Source organism: Sinocyclocheilus grahami, unplaced genomic scaffold (assembly GCF_001515645.1).
Source record: "Sinocyclocheilus grahami isolate Dianchi unplaced genomic scaffold, SAMN03320097.WGS_v1.1 scaffold170.1, whole genome shotgun sequence".
Taxonomy (NCBI): domain Eukaryota; kingdom Metazoa; phylum Chordata; class Actinopteri; order Cypriniformes; family Cyprinidae; genus Sinocyclocheilus; species Sinocyclocheilus grahami.
Window position 1 is genome coordinate 883,978 of NW_015505349.1, and position 23,409 is coordinate 907,386.

Consider the following 23,409-nt stretch of genomic DNA (forward strand, 5'->3'; position numbering starts at 1 on the left):
ATGATCCCCTCCCTTTGGAGACTGGGCCGCAGGGCAGTATTCCAACATGATAACAACTCCAAACACACTTCCAAGACAACCACTGCCTTGCTAAAGAAGCTGAGGGTAAAGGTGAAGGATGTCTCCAGACCTAAACCCTATTGAGCATCTGTAGGTCTCTTAACATCCACCAGCTCCGTGATGTCATCATGGAGGAGTGGAAGAGGACTCCAGTGGCAACCTGTGAAGCTCTGGTGAAGGCCCAAGAGGGTTAAGGCAGTGCTGGAAAATAATGGTGGCCACACAAAATATTGACACTTTGGGCCCAATTTGGACATTTTCACTTAGGGGTGTACTCACTTTTGTGGCCAGCGGTTTAGACATTAATGGCTGTGTGTTATTTTGAGGAGACAGCAGATTTACACTGTTATACAAGCTGTACACTCACTACATTGTAGCAAAGTGTCATTTCTTCAGTGTTGTCACATGAAAGATATAATAAAATATTTACAAAAATGTGAGGGGTGTACTCACTTCTGTGAGATACTGTGTATTTATATATATCTATATACACAACCATTCAAAACATTTTTTTATGTTTTTGAAAGAAGTCTCATCAAGGCTGCATTTATTTAATCAGAAATATATTAAAACCAGTAATATTGTAAAATATTATTACAATATTAATGGGGTGGTTCACTGTTTTTTTTTCTAGGCTTGATTGTGTTTATGGGATGCAGTCTAACATGTGTTAATGCTTAGTTTAAAAAAAAAAACGCATTATTTTTCACTTAATTTACCTTTATTCCACACCGCTCTGTCCCTTCTCCTGTTTTTAAGAAGCCCCGCCCTCAGAAATAGGCGATGGGCTCTGATTGGTTAGCTAGCCCAGTGTGTTGTGATTGGCTAAACCGCCTCTAGTGCGTGTCTAAACGTTCCACCCCTCACCTCAGCGGCATGTGCCTGTTTTTTATTTGTTGTTGTCTCATTCTTCTAGATACGCTGTTATGTGTAAATGCTACTGCTTATGTTAGCTTTTAATATACGGTTTTATCCTGATTAAAGCTTTAATACAGTACGGCAACTGCACACACGTCCATGTATAACGCTTCTCATAGCTATGTGAAAATAAGTGTATAATTGTAACAGTTCATTTTAGGAGCTGAGCTGAATGAGAGAGAGAGAGACAGATGCAGAGCGTGTGCAGAGCAGGGGAACGCGAGGAACAGTATTAAGAACTGCTGCTTTAGAACATTGATTTTGAAACTTGTGAATCCATTAGAATCGTAAGAAGACAGAATCGCGATTCATATATGAACAGATTTTTACATGCACCTCTAGTTTTCTCTTCTCTAAAGCAACGCAGGATGGCCTCGCCCGGGAAGTACCGGGTTTGATGTCACAAACCCGGGAAGTACCTTGTTGTAGTCTCTACCAGCCGTTTTTGTAGGCATTAAACCGCCAGAATTTTAAAAGACGATATCTCCTTTTGCTTTGAACTTTCAGCTTCGTAACTTTGCAGATATTGTTTATGCTCAAACAACAACATTACACACTAACTAACGTTAAAAAAGTGAAATCGCAATCAACCACCCCTTTAAAATAATCCTGTAATGGCAATTTATATGAAAAATGCACTGTCTAATTATTTTTTCCTTCAGGGACAGAGTTTGTGGTCGTTGAAGATTCTTCATGTTTGGATACCAATGCTATCATTCTGAAAGGCACTACTGTGCTCACATACAAGCCTCGACTTCTGGACAGGCCTTTCTCTGGCAGCTTAGCAGGCATTGAGGTAATGCCCTGGACATCTATGATTTTACAATATCCATGACGCAAAAGAAAGCATTGTTTTGATTGGTTTGATGGTCAGATTTAATTTTTTTTAATCTTTTGTTTCTCCCCTGCTTAGGTATTCTCCTGTCGACTGGGAAGCGAACAGGAAACAGCTTTGTCTATCATTGATCCTGTCAATGTACAAATGGAGCTCTGTGGGAGCCCAACGTACCAGAGCAGTTCAGGACTCCTCGATGCCTTCAACATAGAGGACTTTCCACCTCTCTTGGAGGTCAGTATTGAGTTAAATTGAACCACAGGTCAGGATGAACTATAGGTGCACAATTTTAAATTTAGTTTCCCCCACAGATCCAGTTTCCAGCTCTAGACATCCGTCTTTCCTACAATGATGTGCAGCTTTTCCTGGCAATAGCTAAGTCCATTCCGACCACAGGATCTGCCACTGATGCTGAGAGTACAGCATCCACTGCCAGCACAGACACCCCATCCAAATCAAAGGACAGCTTCAGGCTCAAGACAGAGGCTTTACTGGGTTTGTTAACTGATATATATATATATATATATATATATATATATATATATATATATATGTATGTGTGTGTGTGTGTGTGTATATATATCATTTCAATTTGAATATCTTAAAGAGATAGTTCACCCAGAAATGAAAATACAGTCAAATGATAACCTTGTTGTGAGAACAGAAATTGAATTTACTGTTTATTTCTTATATATTATCATATATAAGTGATTATTTACTGAAAATATTGACATCCACTATAAAGAAGTGGCAATGTCCAAAGCATGAACACTGATTTGATCTGTGAAGATTTGTTTTGGGTGAACTATCCCTTTAACTAAATATGTAAAATCATTAGAAAACTTAATATTTTAAGTTTCTTAAAATATTTCATTTTAGAAGGTCAGTTTAAACGGTTACAGGATCTTGGGTTCAGAAGGGAAGACTGCAGACGGGCACTCATTCACTGTAAAGGTACACCAGTGCAATTGTCTACCAAAATCACAGAAAACACATGTGGGAATTGTGTGATTGAGTGTGTGTGTGTGTGTGTGTTGAATTACAGGTCATTTGGACCAAGCTGCCACATGGTTGTGGGAGAACGCAGAGAGCATGTCCGGCCGAAGCCGAACTGACTCAGACTCCAGCAGCCACTCGGCTCCTCCCCTATCTGGAGTGGAAGTGAAGGCCGAGAGTGTGTGTATCTGCTTCATCGATGACTGCCTAGACTGTGACGTCCCTCTGGCAGAGTTCACCTTCTCACGTGAGGATGACTGCATACTGTGATACTCCATATGTCTATAATATACTGTAGACAGGTTCTGTAGAAGCTTTTCTCCTCTGTCGCAGGTCTTTATGTTCTCCAGAGGATTGGGTCTATGCAGGAAGGCAAGGCTAGTTTCACTCTGTCTGGAGATTATTACAACAGAGAATTTTCAGGTGAGATCTCAGTATTATGTACCACCCTGTATCTCAGTACCTTCTCAAAAGTTAGTCAATCCTTTCTACAGTTCAAATAACATTTATCTTGCTAGTTTAGAGTCATTTTATAGGGCTATCTCATTTTTAAAGTATGGAGTTTGAATTGAAAAGTCTGAGATATTGAAAGTCTGGGATGCCAAAGCTAATTTATACCTGGAAAGTGGGATGCACTGCTGTTAAAATTCTGCCTAATACTTATTTTATACTATAGCTGATATTGATACATAATATTAAAATGTAATACTATTTTGTCTAAATAATAAATTATATTGTTATATAAGCTGTATTATGCACCCCTAACAGAAAAAAAGCTATAAGTTGTGAAAAAAGTAATAATAATTAATAAAAAAAGAAATAAATTGATGTAATATAAATGATAAATATCAAGAAAATTTTCCATTTGACACATATTACCATTTTCACATTTGAATTCAGACCATATGGGTCATTTTCAAGTATTGAGTTGTGAATTAATTGTGAACTGAGTGTTAACTGTTCACTATGTATTTCTGTGTACATTCATAAGCACACACGTTTGTGTCTGCCGGTCTTTAGGCTGGGAACCATTCATCGAATCTTGGCCATGTTTCCTGGATTGGCAGCGACAGGCGGCAGGCCGGCTCCATCCTCCTCGGCTGAAGATCGGAGTTCGAGCCAAGCAGAGGCTGGATGTCAACATCACCTCTGTCTTACTGGGTACATAGTCTGGGTCAAACACACTCATAGGCCTCCATGCTTTTCTCTAACTGTTTGCTTCCATATTTATGAGTGGTATGTTAATTCTGACACTCTGGTGTGGGCCTGTCGTTCTGACACACAGAGCAGTACAGCACCACCAAGACTTCGTGGTTAGCAGATTACTGCAAGGAAGACGAGCAGTCGCCACAGTTCTCCGCCGCCATGTCTTGGATGGGATCATCAGTGGACCCCCCCTCCTTTGGCCAGAGTGAGTAGCAGCCGTTTACTTAACCTGCACTTTCTTTCAGATCTTAAAAAAAGATGAATTGCACTGCAACACTGTGTGTTACATTGGCTACGTTTACATGCACAATTTTTGGTTCAATCGGACTGAATTCATTCCGATTGATGAATCTGAATGTAGTGTTTACATGAACGCTAAATAAAGTGATCAGGTTGATGTGCGTGTTTATATGTCACAAGCTTCAAATCGGAATTTTTTGACATGCGCACACTGCACAAATATAGAGTTTCTCACTGTTTGCACATAATAGCCACTCTCCTACACGGTTTCTTGTTTTTAACATATGTATGGATAAATGGCATGCTGTGCCGTGCTGCTCATATTTATCACACCAAAAAAATGCCCCTTCCCGCACCCAAAGCGGGTTGCCCTGTGGATGAGAATCCAAAACAAGAACTGGTGGGAGGTTGTCCTGCTCCACTTCACAGTTGCCGAGTGAAAGGAGAGTTTTATAATGACAGGACACACATTTATATGACACTTTATTCAAAAGGTAGAGCTGCTCGTTCCGTGCGTCATACGTCATTACGCAATTTCTGCGTCTCTGCACATGCGCAATCCTTTCAGTTTCAGGGTTCAATCCGATCGAGTGTTTACATGCACTCTCAATCGTATTAGAAAAGGAATAAACCACCCCCTTCAATCCGATCAAAATTTAATTCCGATCGAGCTCAATCGGATCGATTAAGGTGTTTACATGAAGGATTTTCAGTCCGATTGAGCCGTCAATCCAATTACAAACAAATTATTTGGTTGCATGTAAACGTAGCCACTGTGTCCTACATTAGAGCTTAATATACCTTATGTATCATTTTTAAACCTGAAGTGTGTAATTTTTTCTTCACAAGTGTCAGCATATGTACATTGTTATCATTATTTTTAATTATTTTATTTAAAATGTTTGGGGTCAGTAAGATTTTTTAAAATGTTTTTGAAATGTCTCTTTTACTCGCCACAATTGCATTAATTTGATTAATAATAGAGTTTTCTTTGGTATTCTATAGTATTCTTTGATGAATAGATAGTTCAAACCAACAGCATTTATTTGTAATATAAATATTTTCTTTTTTTTCTTTCTTTTTCTTAAAGTTTATTTATATAGCACAATACAACAACAGTCGTTGACCATTGTGCTGTACAAAAATGGTAAAATCAAAATAATAAAACATAATAAAGCTACACACAATGACATGGTACATACAGAGGAAAAACAAGCTCAGGACAACTCACATATTGTACGTCTTTTCTAAAAGATAGGTTTTAAGTTTTACTTTAAACAGAGATTCTGTAGGGATTATCCTAATAGATAAAGGTAGGCTGTTCCATAATTTGGGACCAGCTTTGGCAAAAGCCCCATCTCCCTTTATTTTTAACCATGATCTGGGAACCTTTAACAATTTCTGATTTGATGACCTTAAACATCTAGCAGATATGTTAACAGTCAGAAGTTCAGATAAATAATAAGGTGCCAGAGACAGCTAATGATCCAAACACAATTGTCTTACTCTCGTTTAAGTTTAAGAAGTTTTTAGACATTCGAGCCTTAATGTCTGACAAACAGGCAATTAAAGCACACAGTCCATCATTTTGCTTGATAGGCGCATATATTTGAGTGTAGTCTGCATAACAATGAAATAATACTCTGTATGTTCTAAACTTTGAGCCCAAAGGGAGCATATATAAAGAAAACAAAATGGGGGCAAGAATAGATCCTTGCGGAACCCTGCCGGTCAAATGTGCTTTGGAGGATAAACATCTATTTATATAAACAAAAATTTCTATTGTTCAAGTAGGATTTGAACCTTTGTAACATAAATGTCCTTACTCTCACTTTTGATCAATTTAATGCATCCTCACCAAATAAAGGTATTAATTTCAATTAAAAAAAAATTACTGACCTCAAACTTTTGAACAGTAGTATAATTGCAAAAATACTGATTATCAAACAGGGGTCCCAAACACACTCTGTATCTGAGAAATCAACCTAAAAACATTTACTTATAGTTGTTTCTGCATTTTAAGCTAGGATAGAACAAAGCTAAGATGGTAGGATAGTACAGGTGCATCTCAATAAATTAGAATGTCGTGGAAAAGTTCATTTATTTCAGTAATTCAACTCAAATTGTGAAAATCGTGTATTAAATAGATTGAATGCACACAGACTGAAGTAGTTTAACAGTTTGGTTCACTAGGTTACACAATCATGGGGAAGACTGATGATTTGACAGTTGTCCAGAAGACAATCATTGACACCCCTCACAAGGAGGGTAAGCCACAAACATTCATTGCCAAAGAAGCTGGCTGTTCACAGAGTGCTGTATCCAAGCATGTTAACAGAAAGTTGAGTGGAAGGAAAAAGTGTGGAAGAAACCAAGAGAACCGCAGCTTTGAGGATTGTCAAGCAAAATCGATTCAAGAATTTGAGTGAACTTCACAAGGAATGGACTGAGGCTGGGGTCAAGGCATCAAGAGCCACCACACACAGACGTGTCAAGGAATTTGGCTACAGTTATCGTATTCCTCTTGTTAAGCCACTCCTGAACCACAGACAACGTCAGAGGCGTCTTACCTGGGCTAAGGAGAAGAAGAACTGGACTGTTGCCCAGTGGTCCGAAGTCCTCTTTTCAGATGAGAGCAAGTTTTGTATTTCATTTGGAAACCAAGGTCCTAGAGTCTGGAGGAAGGGTGGAGAAGCTCATAGCCCAAGTTGCTTGAAGTCCAGTGTTAAGTTTCCACAGTCTGTGATGATTTGGGGTGCAATGTCATCTGCTGGTGTTGGTCCATTGTGTTTTTTGGTTATTTGGAACGTCACTGCACCCGTTTACCAAGAAATTTTGGAGCACTTCATGCTTCTCAAAACACTTCAAAATCACACTTCAGCTTTAGACAAGTTAATGTTAATTGTTCAAAGCCGTACATCCATCAAATAAATTTATTTTAACATAAGTCACAGTTTAAATCAGGTTTAGTTACTTTTGAAATCCAGAAAATGGCCGTTAACAACAAATATAAACATAAATCTTAATATCATGTTGAATTAGTGACTAACAATGAGCTGTTTTCAAAGTGCTTTTAGATAAGATCACAGCATATACTATCATGATGTGTGCATCTCATTCTACCCTTCTCTTTGACCATATGCGTCTCCCCTACTCTTCCCACAGCCTCCTAGCATGTCTCTCTCTCTCTCTCTCTCTTCTCTTTTCCCTAACCCTTTCTCTCTGCTGTCAGGTCTTCCTCTTGCCTACCTTAGAACTAGAAGCTCTACCAGCTTGACTTGCCTTGAGCAGCAGATTCATGCCCGAGGTACAGTTCATAGATGCGAAGCCAACTTTAGAGAAGTCAGAAGATCGTGTTTGGTGTCATAGATCATAGGACAGCCACGTTCTCTGGGTTCTGTTCCTTTGTTCTAACCCTAACCCCTCATTTACCCCTGTCCCTTAACCCACAACCATATATATTAAACCTGTTTTGTGTTAAATAGTGGTTTATGATCTTTTTCTTTAAATCATGCTTTCTTATTACAGAGTTAATGAATGTGTTGTGAAATTTTCACTGATGTCATTGATAGCCTTTCCTTTCTATCTCCATTAATCTAAATATGATTTGGGCCATACTTTAGGGAGGCACATTTCGTGTTCATTTCCAGACAAAACGTTTTTAAAGTCAGTATTTGTTGCATAATACCTGATAGCTGGCATTGTCCACAATCTTAATAGAAGCCTGTGGCTGATTTTATATTCATGCCATGTTTCAGTAGATATGAAGCTTTCCAAGAGGAGGCAGCCATTTGTGCCCTATGCCTTACGCAACCATACTGGCTGCACAATGTGGTTTGCTACTCTCACTACCACACCAACCAGGTCAGAAGAGCGCATATATTATTCCTACAATATTCAACTGTAATAGTTTAATAGTTTGTGAAAATGCATGGTGGTTCTACTGTGTCCACAGAGTGGCGCTGTCTCATAGCAGTAGTTCTGGCTCCATATCTGATGTGCATGGGCCTGGGACCGATGATATGCACATCACCAGCCAGTGGAGAGAGGTGCTGCCAGGGGAGGAGATCCCATTTGAGTTTGAGGCCCGGGAGAAACTGAGACACAGGTAGCAGAAGGGTGTCTGTTTTGCAAATACAATTGGCTTTGAATGTGCTAATGTTTGGCAGCTTTGTCTATGCTTGCATTGTCATGTCAAGAGAATGTCTTAATACGATGTAACGTACAGACAATAGCTTCATAACAAACTTTCTGGAGAAAACCTGGCTTTAGTGCCATGCTCAGGGGCATAGTTATGATAGAAATGGATTGTAACTACAGCGGTTCTCCAACTCTGGAATTGTTCATAGCCTAGAGGTTATGACTTCTTGATCCCAGGCAGGGGTGATGAAGAAGCTAGGACGTTATAGAGAACATGGTCCTGCTCCATCAACATTTTACCCTTGAGCAAGGCAATCATCCAAGGTTACCTCACATTTTGTGTACTGTCGTTTTGGATTAACCATGTTAGCCTGTAATTTAGCAGGCAAGATATTCAGGAAAAAAATGTTGAGCTGAAATTGTTTTGATTAATCTGTTGTTAAACAAATGTTGAGTAAACAGTTGTGAAAAGTGGCTGTTTACAACCAGATAGTATTACTTATTTGCCATTATATAGACTATTTATTAATATATATTAATTGTATATACTGTTTATTAATATTTTAAAAGTTGCTTTTATTTTTATAGTTCATTTTCATTTTAATAGTTTAATTTGTAGTAATTTTGTTATGTGCTTTTTGTTATTTTTGGATTTTTTAAAATAGTTTACAAAAAATAGTTTTGATTTATTATTTCAATTTTAGTTGAATTTCACTTAGTAATTTTAGATCTTCAACTTAAACTTATTTAGTAAGTTGCCAAGGCAACATTTCACATTTTTCAAATTTTAGCTATAACAATAATAAAACTGCGACCAGAATGGAGACAAACTTAAAAGGAAGGTTTCTTAAGAAGTATAGTACCATGTACTGTTGAATTGTTTACAATATGATGTATTAAAATACAAAGAAATTTTTTTTTTAATTTTCATTTTGGTTTAGTTACTGTACTGTTTGTCCTTTAATATCTCATTAATTGTGCTTTTCACCTCTTTGCTGATGATGTGCTCTGACCACAGACACACACATGAGCTTAAACTCCACCAGTTGCTGGTGCGTGTTGTAGGCTGGGAGCAGGTGAAGCCAGTGTCAGTGGACAAGGTTGGAGTGTTTTTCCGCTACGCTGCTCCTGATCGAAACAACCCCTCGAGCACTGTGAGTTTTAATGGGTTGTTATGTGGAGAATAAAGTTTATTCGACATCAATTTGAACCACTAAACTCATTAGTAATTCATAAATGCATTATATTAGCGATTCTCTACATGCATTTTGAAGTCTTTGACTTCTCTCATGGGTCTTAGAAATTAACTTTTTTTTCTGCTCTGGTATTTCATCATTTGATGAATACATGAGATACAAAATCTTTTAGTAGTTCGTGAAAAATGTAAATGCTTCATAAAAATGTAATGATATGGCTTTTCTAGGTTGGCAGCCCAATTAGCAGAACCAACATCATACACCCTCATGTATATGTAAGTGTTTGTGTCTCATAACATTACACTAAATTATTCTAGAGTGTGTACACGGTCTGTAATCTCTGTTCAGTTCTCAGCTTTGCCACCTGTTCGAGTAGTTTTCTCTATCACTATGGAGGGCAGTGCACGTAAGGTCATTACGGTGCAGTCAGCACTCACAGTGAAGAATCGCCTTGAGGTTCCCATGGAAGTGCGACTAGACAGTCCTTCGGCTCCGGACAGTAAGCACACACCTTGTTGTCTATGATTTACCCGTGTTTATCAGCTATGAATCTAATTTTAATTGTTTACCTTCTATAGAACCTGTTGTCCTGCCACCCATCCTGCCTGGAGAGGCCTTGGCCATCCCTCTCCATCTGACCTCTTGGAGGCTTCAGGCGAGACCTAAAGGCTTGGGGTTGTTCTTCTGCAAAGTGCCCATCCATTGGACCTCTGTGGAGCGGCCTGGTGAGGTCAGCAGCAGTAAGAGAGAGTGCCAGTCAGCAGACTTTGATGAACAACTCAAGCGCAACTTCAGGTAAAAACAGGCTGATTGGAAAAAGAAAATATCAAAGATGAATGAACCTCAAATTGTAAACACTTTTGTACTTTTTCAGGTTTTGTGTTGTCATTAAGAAAGAGAACTACCCCAATCAGCAGCCTGCCAAAACCGTGGCAGGAGGTACAAAGCAGATCTACCGCCAACCAGGTCACACCATCTATCTGCTGCCCACCCTAGTGCTGGCCAACCTTCTTCCCTGTGACCTTAACTACTACATCAAAGGGACCTCAATCAAGGGAACCATGAAACCAGGCAAAGAGGCAGTTCTGCATGCAGCAGACACGTCACAAAATATAGAATTAGGTAAATTGGAGTACATGATAATTTATCACATATTTGGCATAAATGTTGACCCTATTTGCTTTATGAATCCACATTTCTGTTGACATAAAGCTTCATGAGCTGTTCGTTCTCAGGTGTGCTCCTGGAGAACTTTCCTATGTGTAAGGAGCTGCTCATCCCCCCCGGTACACAAAACTATGTGGTGCGCATGCGGCTATATGATGTCAACAAACGGCTGCTCTGTCTCACCATACGGATTGTTCTCAGAGCCCATGGAGCATTAAAAATCCTCATCTCCGCTTCCTATTGGCTTGTCAACAAGACTGGTATGCTTTCATATCTATGCATTGACTGTAGGTTGATTTATATGAATTTAAAACCTTAAAAGGAATAGTTAACCTTCAGTTGCTGGTCCCCACTGACTTCCATAGTATGGGAAAAAAAAACACTGTGCAAGTCAGTGGGGACCAGCAACTTGAAGGTGAACTATCCCTTTAACCGAACACACCTGTGCTGCACCACATCTGTACATCAATATTTTCATTGATTATTGTGTCTGCAGGGCTGCCTCTGATCTTCCGCCAGGACAATGGGAAAACGGATGCCGCTGGGCAGTTTGAGGAGCATGAGTTAGCCAGGAGTTTGAGCCCATTGCTATTTTGCTACACTGACAAAGAGCAACCCAATATGTGAGTGCAAGAGAAGGGGAAAATCCAAAGAATTCTCATTGTGTATTCCCACCATCCCCACCCATCAAATGCTTTTGTATATCTTATTTAATTAGCCTGCATAAATTCCACAGCTAGAGTCATTTATTCATTACCCAACATAGAAGAAATGTAATTTAACTACATAATTACCCTTTATTCCTCTTTTAACAGGTGCACCATGCGGATCGGTAAAGGGATCCACCCAGATGGTGTTCCAGGATGGTGCCAGGGTTTCTCTCTGGATGGGGGGAGTGGAGTAAGAGCAGTCAAAGTCATCCAGCATGGTAACAGACCTGGACTCATCTACAATATAGGTAATAAGGAATGCCTATCCTGTTTTAAGAAAAGCGTCTTTTGCATTGTAGTATCTGCAAAGTCAGGGGTGTCTAATCCTGTTCCATCATCCTGGGGAGTTTAGCTCCAACTTGCTGCAACACACCTCGCTGGAAGTTTCTAGTAATCCTGAAGACATTGATTAGCTGGTTCAATTGTGTTTGATATTAAACTCTGCAGGACTGTGGCCCCCAGAAGTAGGACTGTACACCACTGTGCTAAGTTGATTTAATAATGTAATGTAATGTCTCATTATAGGAATAAATGTGAGAAAAGGGAAGGGGCGTTATCGTGACACACACATTGTGACCTTTGCGCCACGATACCTGCTTGACAATCGATCATCTCACAAGTTAGCCTTCTCTCAGCGGGAATTTGTCAGAGGAAAGGTGGGAATGCATGTTTTCATTTATTTATAATACATCTTAAAAGACACAGCATAATAGCCAGTAATGTTTTGTTTGTTATGACAACCTGTTGTTTGCTTGTAGGGTACTGCAAATCCAGAGGGATATATCTCCACCCTGCCAGGCTCTAGTGTTGTATTCCACTGGCCCAGAAATGACTATGATCAGCTTCTCTGTGTCCGTCTCATGGATGTTCCCAACTGCACCTGGTCTGGAGGTTTTGAGGTCAACAAGCCTAAATCTTTCCACATCAACATGAGGTACCCAATGCCATCAAATATGTTCAATCTGTAGAGATGGCTGAGCAGAACAGAAAATTACTAAGAGAGGAGTTCTCAATTTCATAGACTTTTTCCTCTCATTATGTGTTCCATAGGGACACTTTGGGAAACTGCTTCTTCCTCCGAGCTGAGATTGCTTTGAAAGGTGCAACATATCAAATCTCATTCAGTGACACTGACCAGCTGCCCCCACCTTTCCGTATAGATAACATCTCTGAAGTAAGTCCTTAGAGGGTACACATTATCAAGTATTGTAAGGCTGTAGAACGGTTCAGGAGATTTGAGACTAAAGAGTATCACTAAGATACTCTTAGTGATACTTGAACCCAGGTCACCCAAGAGCATCTTAGCTCAATTTGTCAAAACACATGAAATATGAAAGAATGCAGTGCTAACCACAATCTCAAACCTAAATCATATAAACAATTGTAGTGCAGCTCTTGAATTTCAGAAATGTCAGTTTTGCTCAAGGCAGACTTGGGTTCTGTTTGTGCCTTTGACTTCTTAAAATAACTAATATAAAGAAAACATAATTTAATTTCTGTTCAATTCTGGTCACTATAACATTCATAAAAGAGTAGTCATTACAAGAGGAATCACATTCTACTTAAAAAGTGTACCTGTAATCAATATTATGTTATTTGGGGTTAGGTATCAGCAGGTGTGAACATTTTCCGTCACCTTCTTCCGACCCCTTAGTCAGTTTTCCTGTCATATGATATGTTGGTGGTTTTAAATGTACTGAGCGAGACACCATTCCAGCCATTACAAAAGGTGGATATAAAGCTTTTGTCACACAAAATAGCTCTTTTACTCCCTCTGGCATGACTTAAGCAATCAATTCATCTGTCATGCATTGAATTCACACCTGACAGCTCTGCGTCCAGTGGTTTCTCTATCTCCGTGCTGCCCTTACATCAAAAACAGACCTTTTTGATCTGCTAATGATTATTTTGGGCAGACATTTAGCTGCTTGTTTGGTCTGGGACTTGATATTAAACAACAAAATATCTGTTGATGCTGGGATTAGACACATTCTCTGTGATTTATCTTGGAGTCTTTGAGTGTTTCAAATCTTTCATCATCAATCCAGTCTACCCAGCTGAGGATGATCAAACTTCAGTTTGTTTAACAGCAATATCACACCAATCAACTCCAGAGCCTATATCCAGAAGATAGAAATATCCTACATCTAGCTGCATGCACCTTGCTCTAATGTCACTGACAATATGTGCCTCTCCACTCGTAGGCCTACTCTAAAAGATCTTTCTAAAAGCGCTGCGTTATTCCAGCATCTTTTTTCTTGTAACCGACAACAATAAGATCTAAAGATGGTTTTGCCAACATTCTGAGAAATTCAGTTGTTTTCCCAGGTCCGTTGTCAGCTGCCATTTCTGCCATGTTATTTGTTTTATTCAAGTTGGTGGATAGCTTTGAGAATTTTTACTTCTGATATCTTGGCATGGCTGTGTAGATGGCTCTGCAATGGTCATGCCACCAGCTTATTGTAGCATTTGCGCATTTTCTTTACAGACTTCTCCGTAACATGTGTCCTCTTTACTTCAGGTGCCTATCCAGTTCTGGCAACATGGAGTGGCTGATATCAGGCTACACACAGAGGTAAAAGCTGGGGCGGTTCTGGACTATGCCTGCGATGAACCCATTCTTCAACCCTACATCACCCTCACTGTGAAGGGAGCTGGATCCTCCGAGGTTACTGCTGACATGAACTTCTTCAGAGAATACAACAAGCTCTACTATGAGAACTTCATCTACATTGCTGCATCCTTCACATTTTCAGAGTGAGTTCTCAAACTCTAAACTTCCAAATAGCTCACTCATCCTTGAAATTGGCAATTTCAAGAACAGGGTTTTTCCTGGCTCAAAATGAGGTGGAGGTGGAATACATCCTCCATCAGATATCTTGAAGTTCAAATTCCTGCAGACCTATCAAACATCTTTAAAGTTAACTATTGTCCCATTACAGAAATCATAAAAATGGACTTGAACAGATGGCTTCTCCTACCTTTAGATCTATACAACCGAATAGAGATAATAAAGATGAATATATTGCCACGATTACTTTTTCTTTTTCAAGCTTTACCAATAGAAATACCAAAAAGGCAATTTGATGAATGGAAAAAACTAATATCACGCTTCATTTGGAAGAGTGGGCGGCCAAGAGTGCGATTTAACACTCTACAACTTCCTAAGGATAAGGGTGGGAGAGGTCTGCCATCATTAGACGATTACTATAAGGCAGCACAGCTAAGACACTTGGCTTGCTGGTGTAACGATGAATATTGTGCAAAGTGGAAGGACTTTGAACAGTCACAACTTGAATTACCAACCGTTACTAGGAGATAGAAACTTGCAGCAGACACAGTCACATAAATTGAACCGTTGGACAAAGATTCCATTGGAAATTTGGTATAAAGAATTAAGGAATCCTAAAATTGAAAGACAAGGAAGGATACTAAGATGGGTGGAACATGACTTACAGTTTAAACCAGCAAGACTGGATCTAAGGTTTAAGCAATGGAGTTTACAAGGTATAACATCCTTCTGCCTTATTTCTACCGAGAGTGGGCTAGAGAGTTTCCAACAGCTTTCTCATAAATACAACTTAGATAAACAAGACTTTTTCCGTTATCTTCAAGTTAGACATTATTTTAATAAGAATATAAGAGATTCAGAAGATATAGGATCAATGATAGTTCAGATATTTGTAGATACTTATAAAAAAAAAAGATGAATAAAAAACTTGTATCAAGAATTTATTCCTGTTTAATGTCAACAAAAAAACACTCCACAATGTATGTGAAACAAAAATGGGAAAAGGAAGCCAATATAAGTATAACAGAGGAAGAATGGTTATCTATGTTGAGAACCCAGATGACCACAACTAATTCAGATTCATGGAGGGAGTTCACTTGGAAAAATATAATAAGGTTTTTCATAACCCCTAAAATAAAATATTTGCAATCTGGGAATCCAAAAGCTGGTGAATGCTGGAGAAAATGCGGAAATGTATCGGCTGACCATTTTCACATTTTCTGGGACTGTAATATCATTCATACTTACTGGCAGGATTTGAATAGAGAGATAAACGCAATAATGGGATTGAATCTTGAATGTGACTTTAGAACAATGTACCTGGGACTGTCCTCTTCAAAAATAGCAAAGAAGGATATATACCTCTTTAATATATTATTAGCAACCAGTAAGAAGGCCATTACAAGGAAATGGCATAAGGAAGATCCCCCATCTGTATGTGAATGGCAAGAAATTGTACATGATGTCTACAGTATGGAAGTGCTGACCCTTTCCTTAAGACAACAATCTACCAAAATCTCATCATACTGGGGGAGGTGGTCGAGAAGAAAAGATTTAGATGACCGTTGTTTTTTTTGTTTTTTCTCCCTTCCCTCTCTCTCTCTGTTTTGCCATTTATATGAGTTTGAAGCACCCCCCCTCCCCCCCAAAAAAAGGGGATCCTTAGATCATTTTGACTCTTAATACATAAACCGTGTCAGATGTGTAACCCTTAACATAACTTTGTATGGCAGAATCTGATCAAAATCTGAATACTCATGAATGTAGTACAAGTTGTATTTGGTGACCACTGTCTGTAAGTATATGTCTGTTATGTGTGTAGGTTGTTCTTTAGAATGTATCATTTTGTTCTGTATTTGTTTGGGAAAAAAATGAGGTGGAGGTGGTACTATCCTGATCGCATGCACACATTGTACCCACCCTTCAACTGGCTGAAACAAACACTTTTAACACGCAACGTATTTGAGGTGTTCTAATAATTAAATGATGATTCTGTGTAAAGAAATATAAAGTAAATGTCTAAAGATGTTTGTAAATGTAAGTAAATATTCACTTGATTTGATAACAGGGATGCAGGAAAGAGGCCAGTGGGGAAGAAACGGGTGGTCAGCTGTGCTGAACTGGTGTTGGATGTGGAGACGAAAACACAGAGGGTCATCCTGAAGAAAAAGGTCTGCTTATGTTCTTCCTCAGCCATCTATCTGCCAGTTTGCCATTTGTTTTTAAAGGTTCTCGCCTTTCTTTATCTTTTCAGGAGCCTGGAAAGCGCTCCCAGCTTTGGCGGATGACAGGAGCAGGAATGCTCTGTCATGAGGGCTCATCTCCTCCACAGAGCAAACCTTCTCAGCCTCGTCCCCTCAGTTCATCTTTAGTGCTTGACATTGCTGGACTGGCTGCAGTGACAGACAACAGGTTACCTAAATGCTTCATAACACAACAAAGGACAACTTGTCCTTATTTTAAACTTGTTCTTGTCCCTGTAGAGAGTAAACATTATCATGGTATATGGGTGTCATTTCTCACATATCTTGTATTTCTTTTTTTAGCTATGAGCCTCTGATGTTGAGACGGCCAGACAGCCGCCGCAGCACCACCCAGACATGGCACTTCTGCTCTGGCATGTTGACCTGTGGTTTACCCAGACTAGTCGTCCAGGTCTGTCCTTCTTTCATCTAATTTTCTTTGCTCCTCAATGGCTATTTTCAGTATTAAACAATCTGTGGCTCTTTAAAAAGCTATATGTGATGATTTAGGTAAGAGGGGGAGTGTCTGGGCTATATGATGGTGCTGAGGTGGTACTGGGACCAGACTCTGGTGTTTTGGAACCGTTACCAGAGCAACAGTTTATCAACCATAAAATGAGACCTGGCTCAGGGGTTCTGTCTGTACAGGTCCTGCCTGATGGGCCAACGCGAGTACTGCAGGTAAGACGCCCCGTTGTGATTAGGGTAAGACACTCTCATTGTTACTGAAGGACATGGTTGGGGTAGCATGCCATCTGAAACCATATGAAATGGAATCAGTTCCTATCTTTCTTTCACACTTTCTAATATAATAAGAAGCTGCATACCTCATTTCAGATCAGTGACTTCAACCAACGGCGCATGAATAGACCCTCTCCCAGCACGGAGGAAGACCAGAATAAAGAGAGCGCTCAGAAGAAAGTTCCTAAGGAGGAACTTGAGGTAAAAATTGTTTTTGTTTGTCCAGCAGATGGATTGATGTAGAGTCTTATGTTGATTGTGTTTCCAGTAAAAATAGAATTAGCACAGGGTTAACACATACTGAACTTGGAAGTTAATATGTCCTAATTCTTGCCTTTATGTGTAGGTATTGGTGAACCTAGAGGAAGGTGTGGGCCTGTCACTGGTGAATAAGCTCCCTGAAGAGCTAGTTTTTACCACTCTGTCTGGCATTGATGTGCACTTCACCCACACCGCTGCCAGCCAGGTGCTGGAACTCACAGTGAAAGACATTCAGGTAAGCAGCCACAGACCAAAACATACTTCTCCAATGTGTGGGAATTTCTCACTTTGGATTAGGGAAGGGTCAAGATGGTTGACCGTTTAGTAAGGTTGACTATCTCGATTTCTGCTCATCTGCCATATTTATGACCATCAGCTGGGCAAAGTAATGGCTGTTAATGCAAAAACAAATAAACAGAGATGCCAAGAAAATACATTGTTCATTGGATTTAATCCATACCAGGTCCCAGAAAACACTTTTACAGATCTCAGTTAGTACAGACCCTACCAAATCTAATATTCGTGGGCATTTATGTATATATTTAATGCACAATCTGTGTCTTTATACCGCCATTCCTTGAATATTGGCACTATATACAGAGATGGATTGTGGGTGTGCTGACTTAGCAACCTTCAATAGAGAATTTTAGGCCAAGTTTAATCCTGTAGTCAGGGATGGCAGCTGCCAAAGGCTCATTCTCAAGCAAAAACATTTCTGACAGACATATCTTTATTCTCTCATCTGTTTCAGGTGGACAACCAGCTCCTGGGCACAACTCACCCTGTTATGCTGTGTGTGACTCCAGTCTCCAGTGAAAGTTGTGCAGTGGACTCAGGCCCTGCTTTGCAGGTCAACTCTGTTAAAGTGCCCAGCAGTCTTATGCTCACAGATCTTTATAAGGTGAAACCAATTTATGGACTCACTTTCTCTCCAAAAATGCATCAGGCCTATCTGTACATCTTCTTTTGACTGCAGGAATTTGATTGTAGATTTTATTCTCTGCCTTACAGCATCTGATGGTCACAGCCCGCCACTATACTGTCATCATTGAGGAGAAGCTCTTAATGAAACTGCTCATATTCTTTGGCTACGGTCAGACAGAGGGAGGTGTGTAGTTAGTATCCCTCTGGTGTGCAGTATGGGGAATGTACCTCATTATGCCCTGCTAACAACTGTACATGATTTTGTGTTTCAGAGGTGGAGAAGCTGGATGAGAAACTTTATGAGAAAACAAATGAAGATGCAGGAACTCCAAAGCATTATTATTTTGAGAACTTGAAGATCAGTCTTCCTCAGGTCAAGCTGAGTATCTTCACCTCTCACAAGTTGCCCCCTGACCTTAAGGTACAAGAGCCACAGTAGAATCAGCTGGAGTACTATCAGTGCTTCACTGGATGCAGTTCTTTTGTTTGTAGCATAATTAAGCATTGTTCTGCACAGGTTTTGAAGGGAACCCTTGGCTTCCCACTCATTCGGTTTGAGGATGCAATCATTAACATGTACCCCTACACTCGAGTCCATCCCTATGAGACGCAGGAGATGATCATCAATGACATCCTCAAGCACTTCAAAGAGGTCATAAACATTCTTCATTCTGAATTGCTATATGTTGCGGTATAAGTTCTCAATGTTTACATCACCACTGTGTGATTTCACTAGCTCTTGGTCTTACATCTTCTTTCTTTGTCTTTTTATAGGAGATGATCAGTCAGGCAGCTCAGATCCTGGGCTCAGTGGACTTCCTGGGTAACCCCATGGGCCTACTGAACGATGTTACTGAGGGTATGAATGAACTTTTCAAGTATGGCAACGTTGGAGGACTCATCCGCAGTGTTACACATGGTGTTTCCAACTCAGCTGCCAAGGTAGCAAAAGTTCACATTCTTCCTGTCGTCTTCACAGGTCCGTCTAAGGGGCCATTCACATGTTGTGTCTTTTGCATGATCAAGTTCTTTTTTTTCAAATTTAGACGCACAGCAAGTGCGCTCCTAATAGAAGCGACGTGGTCACGGTGCTCATGGGCTGCAACGCGCTCGTTTTTTCAGGCGCATCTACACCACAGCGAGATGAAAACATTTCAGCTTTTCAGAATGCCACAAGTGCACCGCGCATCATGTGACAACAGCCAACCAATCAGCCTCACTCTTTCCTTAACATTTAAATCTCAGCCAAGATGGAGGAACAGCTGATCATAGCTGTACAGGGATAGCCATTTTTTTTATTTGTCTAGTAGTAGAGCTACTGAAAGCGATTTACGGTGCTGGAAATACATTTATCCTGTGCTAAAACTTCCACGTCATCATGGAGAGTGCACATCATGGTTTCTTAGCAAGGGCAGACGCCACGGGAGCGTAATCTGGAGTTTTCCATGTGTTTTGAGACGTGTGAACGGCCCATAATAATGCATGATTCTCAATCACTGAAGTTTTCACAGGGTTATTTTGCCAATTATTCCCAAATGTATTATATATGATAAAGTCCATCTGTTCAGCTGCAAAGTACCAGAGCAGTAACCACAAGACAGGGATTCACTGGGTGCGAGGCCAAGTCATAATGAGAAAAAAACAAGAGAATGAATTGTCCTCTACAGTCGGGTCTGTTCAAATGTAAATTAGAAGCTGAAGTTGTTTATTTCACAGACTTCTTATTGAATATGTTTTTGAAGAACCTTCCAAGCAGTCTGCCTGAGCAGGAACACTAGAATAAGCCACATATTGTCATTTGATGATTTCCAGGGAAAGAATGGTAACAGCATTAAGGTTAAAGGTTAGATGCACATGATGTTTACCGGCAAAGCAATCTGACCTGATTTTCAACCTAATATGCATTGGAGAGGTGAAGGTTCAGTCAGTTTATTAGTTTTGGTCTCCTTGTGTAAATGGGCAGGTTTCTGCATGTTTACAGAATCAGGGAACACCAGCATTTAATTTTCGTCAGAATAAAAGTTGAATATTAGCCCTGGAACAATCTCACGTATGTTGTAAGTTTGTGAGGCTCTTAATGTTGAGCTTGAGCAGATAGACGGATTGATGAGCTTGAAAAGCTAATTTGCTCATGGCCATAGTGTGTGAATGTGTATACTCATATGTGGCTGCATTTGTGTGTGGTCAGACCTGAGCCTACACTTCATGTCTTGCAGCCAGCTCTCAGCATGTCTGTTTGACAGGCCATTGCACCACGTCCTTCACTGGCAGCCAGCTCACTGTCAGACAGAGCTTTGTGTGCTTTTCCCTCTGTGCTCTCATTACTTTCTTTCCAGCCACACTGGCCAAGCTCATGCCAAAAGTACTCATAGAATGGGACAGCACTAGGTCTCAATCAGCAATCTTTCATGTTCACACTTGACCCTCTCTAATTTCACTTTGCTGTTTTTTTTAGCCAAGGCGAGTTGGTTTAAATAGGCTCATCATGAAAATATGCTCAAAAATGAAAGTAAAATGGAACTACAGTCCATTTCTTTGACTTCAGCTCATCTTTGGCTGTAGTATCTTTTAAGGTCTTTGCAAATAACCCACTGAACTCCCGAAGAAATGCTTAGGTTTACTGGAGAGCTGGAGAGAAAAAAAATCTTCTCTCTGTTGGCTGCTTTCTTGCCACTAACTCAATTTTAAAAGTATAAACAAATTATTACTCCCCCTAGAGAACTTCCAGCAGCTTGAATAAAAATGCTTTGCCAAAATCATCCACCAACTGTATAAGGCTCCATGTCATGCTGCTTGGGGTGGAAAAACTTTAATGGAAGATATAAAAGGCATTTGAGAGCTTTGGTTTGATCAAGTGCCTAGAAAGCTTGAGGTTTATTGTATTTGCAAAGATTACCATTAGTTTTTGTAACTTATGTCAGTGACCACCCAGAATTTATTTTGGAACATGTGCAGTTCTCAAGAATTCTCTGTTGTTAGTTTTACCTTTATGGGTGCCTGGACCTTTCTTAATAGGCATTTCAGCTAAAACACATTCTGTTGACTGCAGTGTTTCTGTGCCTCTGACATTCTCCAGGTAATTAAAAAAAAAGAATGCCTATCATTTAAAAATGCATTTGAATTCATATTCAAAGTACCCCCCTGCTTCATAAAGCTGATTTTTCCATCACTGTTTCCATGTCTCGAAACAGCATTAAACTCTCTAGCTGTGGAATGGGATTAACCTTTTATTATAAATTTGTACAGTTTTTCTCACCTCTGTCAGACTCACCCACTTTATGACGATCATACCATGGTTTTCATTCCTCTACATCTTCTTTCTCACACGTAGACACACTGAAACACGTTCTTGCACACCTCTAGGGGCCCTGCTTTGAGATAGGATGGTCTAATGGCTCAAGCAGGGGTGGTGTGAGGGGCCATAAACTTGAAAGTGTTCTGATCCTCCTCTCCCTCCTGCAAACTCATATCTGGTAAATGTATTGGTAGAATTTCACAGCCAAGCGCTTTTTTTTTTTAAAGGAAGAGAGGGAGGAGGAGGAGCAGAGAAACTGAGCTGGCCTTCAGATGAACTCACCAGGGACTTTGCTTGGAGGGGTCATCCCAAGTTCATGCCTGGCTTTTGCTTGAGTTCTGCAGAATGTGCCTGTGTTTATAAAGTGCTCCGGCTGCAGTAGGGAGCTCACTGGGCCTGTAACACAAACTCCCTTCCAAGAGGCACCTGCAGGGGACCTGAGGGGGGCCACTCTGGGCAAAGTCAGGTTAACTGTGCCAAGAGGGGGAAGCGCCACCCCATTAGACAAATTACAGCCTGACATATTTGACAGCTGGGTGAGATGGTGTGTAAAATCAGTAATCCATTAAATCAATGTGTATCCTCATAGTTCAGCAGTGGAAGGGTTTGAGAACCATGTTGGTTGCCCAGAAAGTGGCACCTTGTAAATAATGTTCCCATTTTCAGTGACTGTAAGACATTAGAAATAAATATGCCTCATGAAAAAGTAGAACAGTTGATTTTCATGATTTTGTTTTGACTGTAATCTACAGTATAAACAGTTGAAGAACTACATGAACTTTTGCTGAAAATGAAACCGCAATCACAATACATCATGGATGTGTCCTAAAGTAGACAGTCCACTCCTTAAGGTCACTGCAGGCAGTTCACTCCTTAGGGTCACTGTGGGGGGTTTTCACTAACTGAATAGGCCAGTGTCAGCAACTGTTCCAATGCCTGTTGTTATAAGGCCGGGACATACCAAGCCAACTTCAAAGAACGAGACTAAAAACGATGGTGTTGTTGCCTTGCGTCAGCTTTGTCTGGACCAAAAAGCTGTGCTTGAACATGCACCGACTACATCCGACTGCAAACTAGCACATGCATTCTGCACTGGCGTGTAGGAATTAACTGTCTACATCAGCAGAGCTGATATTATCTATCTATAATATCAGTCTATATTCGTCATTCAAAAGGAGAAACCGAAAGAAGAATATACAAGATATGCACAGATATATGAAACATGAACAAAGCAGCACTTGCTTACCATTTTGAATATCAGTTATGTTGATAACTTTAATTTTAAGCAGCTCATGTTGTTATGAAAATATTTGCGTATTGGAATGCTCAGGTAAGATGATATAACATTAGAGCATCCAATCAGTTCTCACTCTCGTCAACGGCCCTGATGCTGATTCATGCTGAATCTGGCAAACTGCCGCCAATGTGAGCCCGACAATTACCGACGTGTGAAACACACCACAAAAACTAGCCCGACAGATGCTCGCCAATGACCTGACATTGGCCAACAGCCGACTGTCGGCTCGGTGTGTCCCGGCATTTGAATTATAAAAACTTTATAAATGTATTTCATGCTACATCTGGTTTGGACTGAATTGCTTGTTGGTACAATAAATTGATAGCATTGCATAATTATAGTATTGCCTTATTTTTAGATTGTTTAGATTATTAATTTAAGTGGCAATC

At 40.0% G+C, this 23,409-nt stretch overlaps 1 protein-coding gene across 2 annotated transcripts in view; it reads left to right on the forward strand.

The window, feature by feature from the left end:
- The window catches only part of LOC107593374 (vacuolar protein sorting-associated protein 13D), a 53,718-nt gene that overhangs the window by 20,095 nt on the left and 10,214 nt on the right, over positions 1 to 23,409 (forward strand). For both annotated transcript variants that reach the window (XM_016283074.1, XM_016283073.1), the window contains 34 exons: positions 1,641 to 1,774; positions 1,892 to 2,047; positions 2,125 to 2,308; positions 2,693 to 2,767; positions 2,859 to 3,056; positions 3,143 to 3,232; positions 3,830 to 3,970; positions 4,095 to 4,220; positions 7,488 to 7,562; positions 8,014 to 8,119; positions 8,211 to 8,363; positions 9,414 to 9,549; positions 9,819 to 9,866; positions 9,940 to 10,090; positions 10,170 to 10,386; positions 10,466 to 10,713; positions 10,827 to 11,018; positions 11,255 to 11,381; positions 11,574 to 11,716; positions 11,994 to 12,124; positions 12,227 to 12,402; positions 12,519 to 12,642; positions 13,990 to 14,225; positions 16,328 to 16,430; positions 16,514 to 16,671; positions 16,806 to 16,914; positions 17,013 to 17,183; positions 17,340 to 17,444; positions 17,590 to 17,739; positions 18,256 to 18,405; positions 18,516 to 18,612; positions 18,701 to 18,849; positions 18,946 to 19,080; positions 19,203 to 19,370. In XM_016283074.1, the coding sequence (XP_016138560.1) occupies positions 1,641 to 1,774; positions 1,892 to 2,047; positions 2,125 to 2,308; positions 2,693 to 2,767; positions 2,859 to 3,056; positions 3,143 to 3,232; positions 3,830 to 3,970; positions 4,095 to 4,220; positions 7,488 to 7,562; positions 8,014 to 8,119; positions 8,211 to 8,363; positions 9,414 to 9,549; positions 9,819 to 9,866; positions 9,940 to 10,090; positions 10,170 to 10,386; positions 10,466 to 10,713; positions 10,827 to 11,018; positions 11,255 to 11,381; positions 11,574 to 11,716; positions 11,994 to 12,124; positions 12,227 to 12,402; positions 12,519 to 12,642; positions 13,990 to 14,225; positions 16,328 to 16,430; positions 16,514 to 16,671; positions 16,806 to 16,914; positions 17,013 to 17,183; positions 17,340 to 17,444; positions 17,590 to 17,739; positions 18,256 to 18,405; positions 18,516 to 18,612; positions 18,701 to 18,849; positions 18,946 to 19,080; positions 19,203 to 19,370 (4,862 nt within the window). The remainder of the gene's footprint in view (positions 1 to 1,640; positions 1,775 to 1,891; positions 2,048 to 2,124; positions 2,309 to 2,692; positions 2,768 to 2,858; positions 3,057 to 3,142; positions 3,233 to 3,829; positions 3,971 to 4,094; positions 4,221 to 7,487; positions 7,563 to 8,013; positions 8,120 to 8,210; positions 8,364 to 9,413; positions 9,550 to 9,818; positions 9,867 to 9,939; positions 10,091 to 10,169; positions 10,387 to 10,465; positions 10,714 to 10,826; positions 11,019 to 11,254; positions 11,382 to 11,573; positions 11,717 to 11,993; positions 12,125 to 12,226; positions 12,403 to 12,518; positions 12,643 to 13,989; positions 14,226 to 16,327; positions 16,431 to 16,513; positions 16,672 to 16,805; positions 16,915 to 17,012; positions 17,184 to 17,339; positions 17,445 to 17,589; positions 17,740 to 18,255; positions 18,406 to 18,515; positions 18,613 to 18,700; positions 18,850 to 18,945; positions 19,081 to 19,202; positions 19,371 to 23,409) is intronic.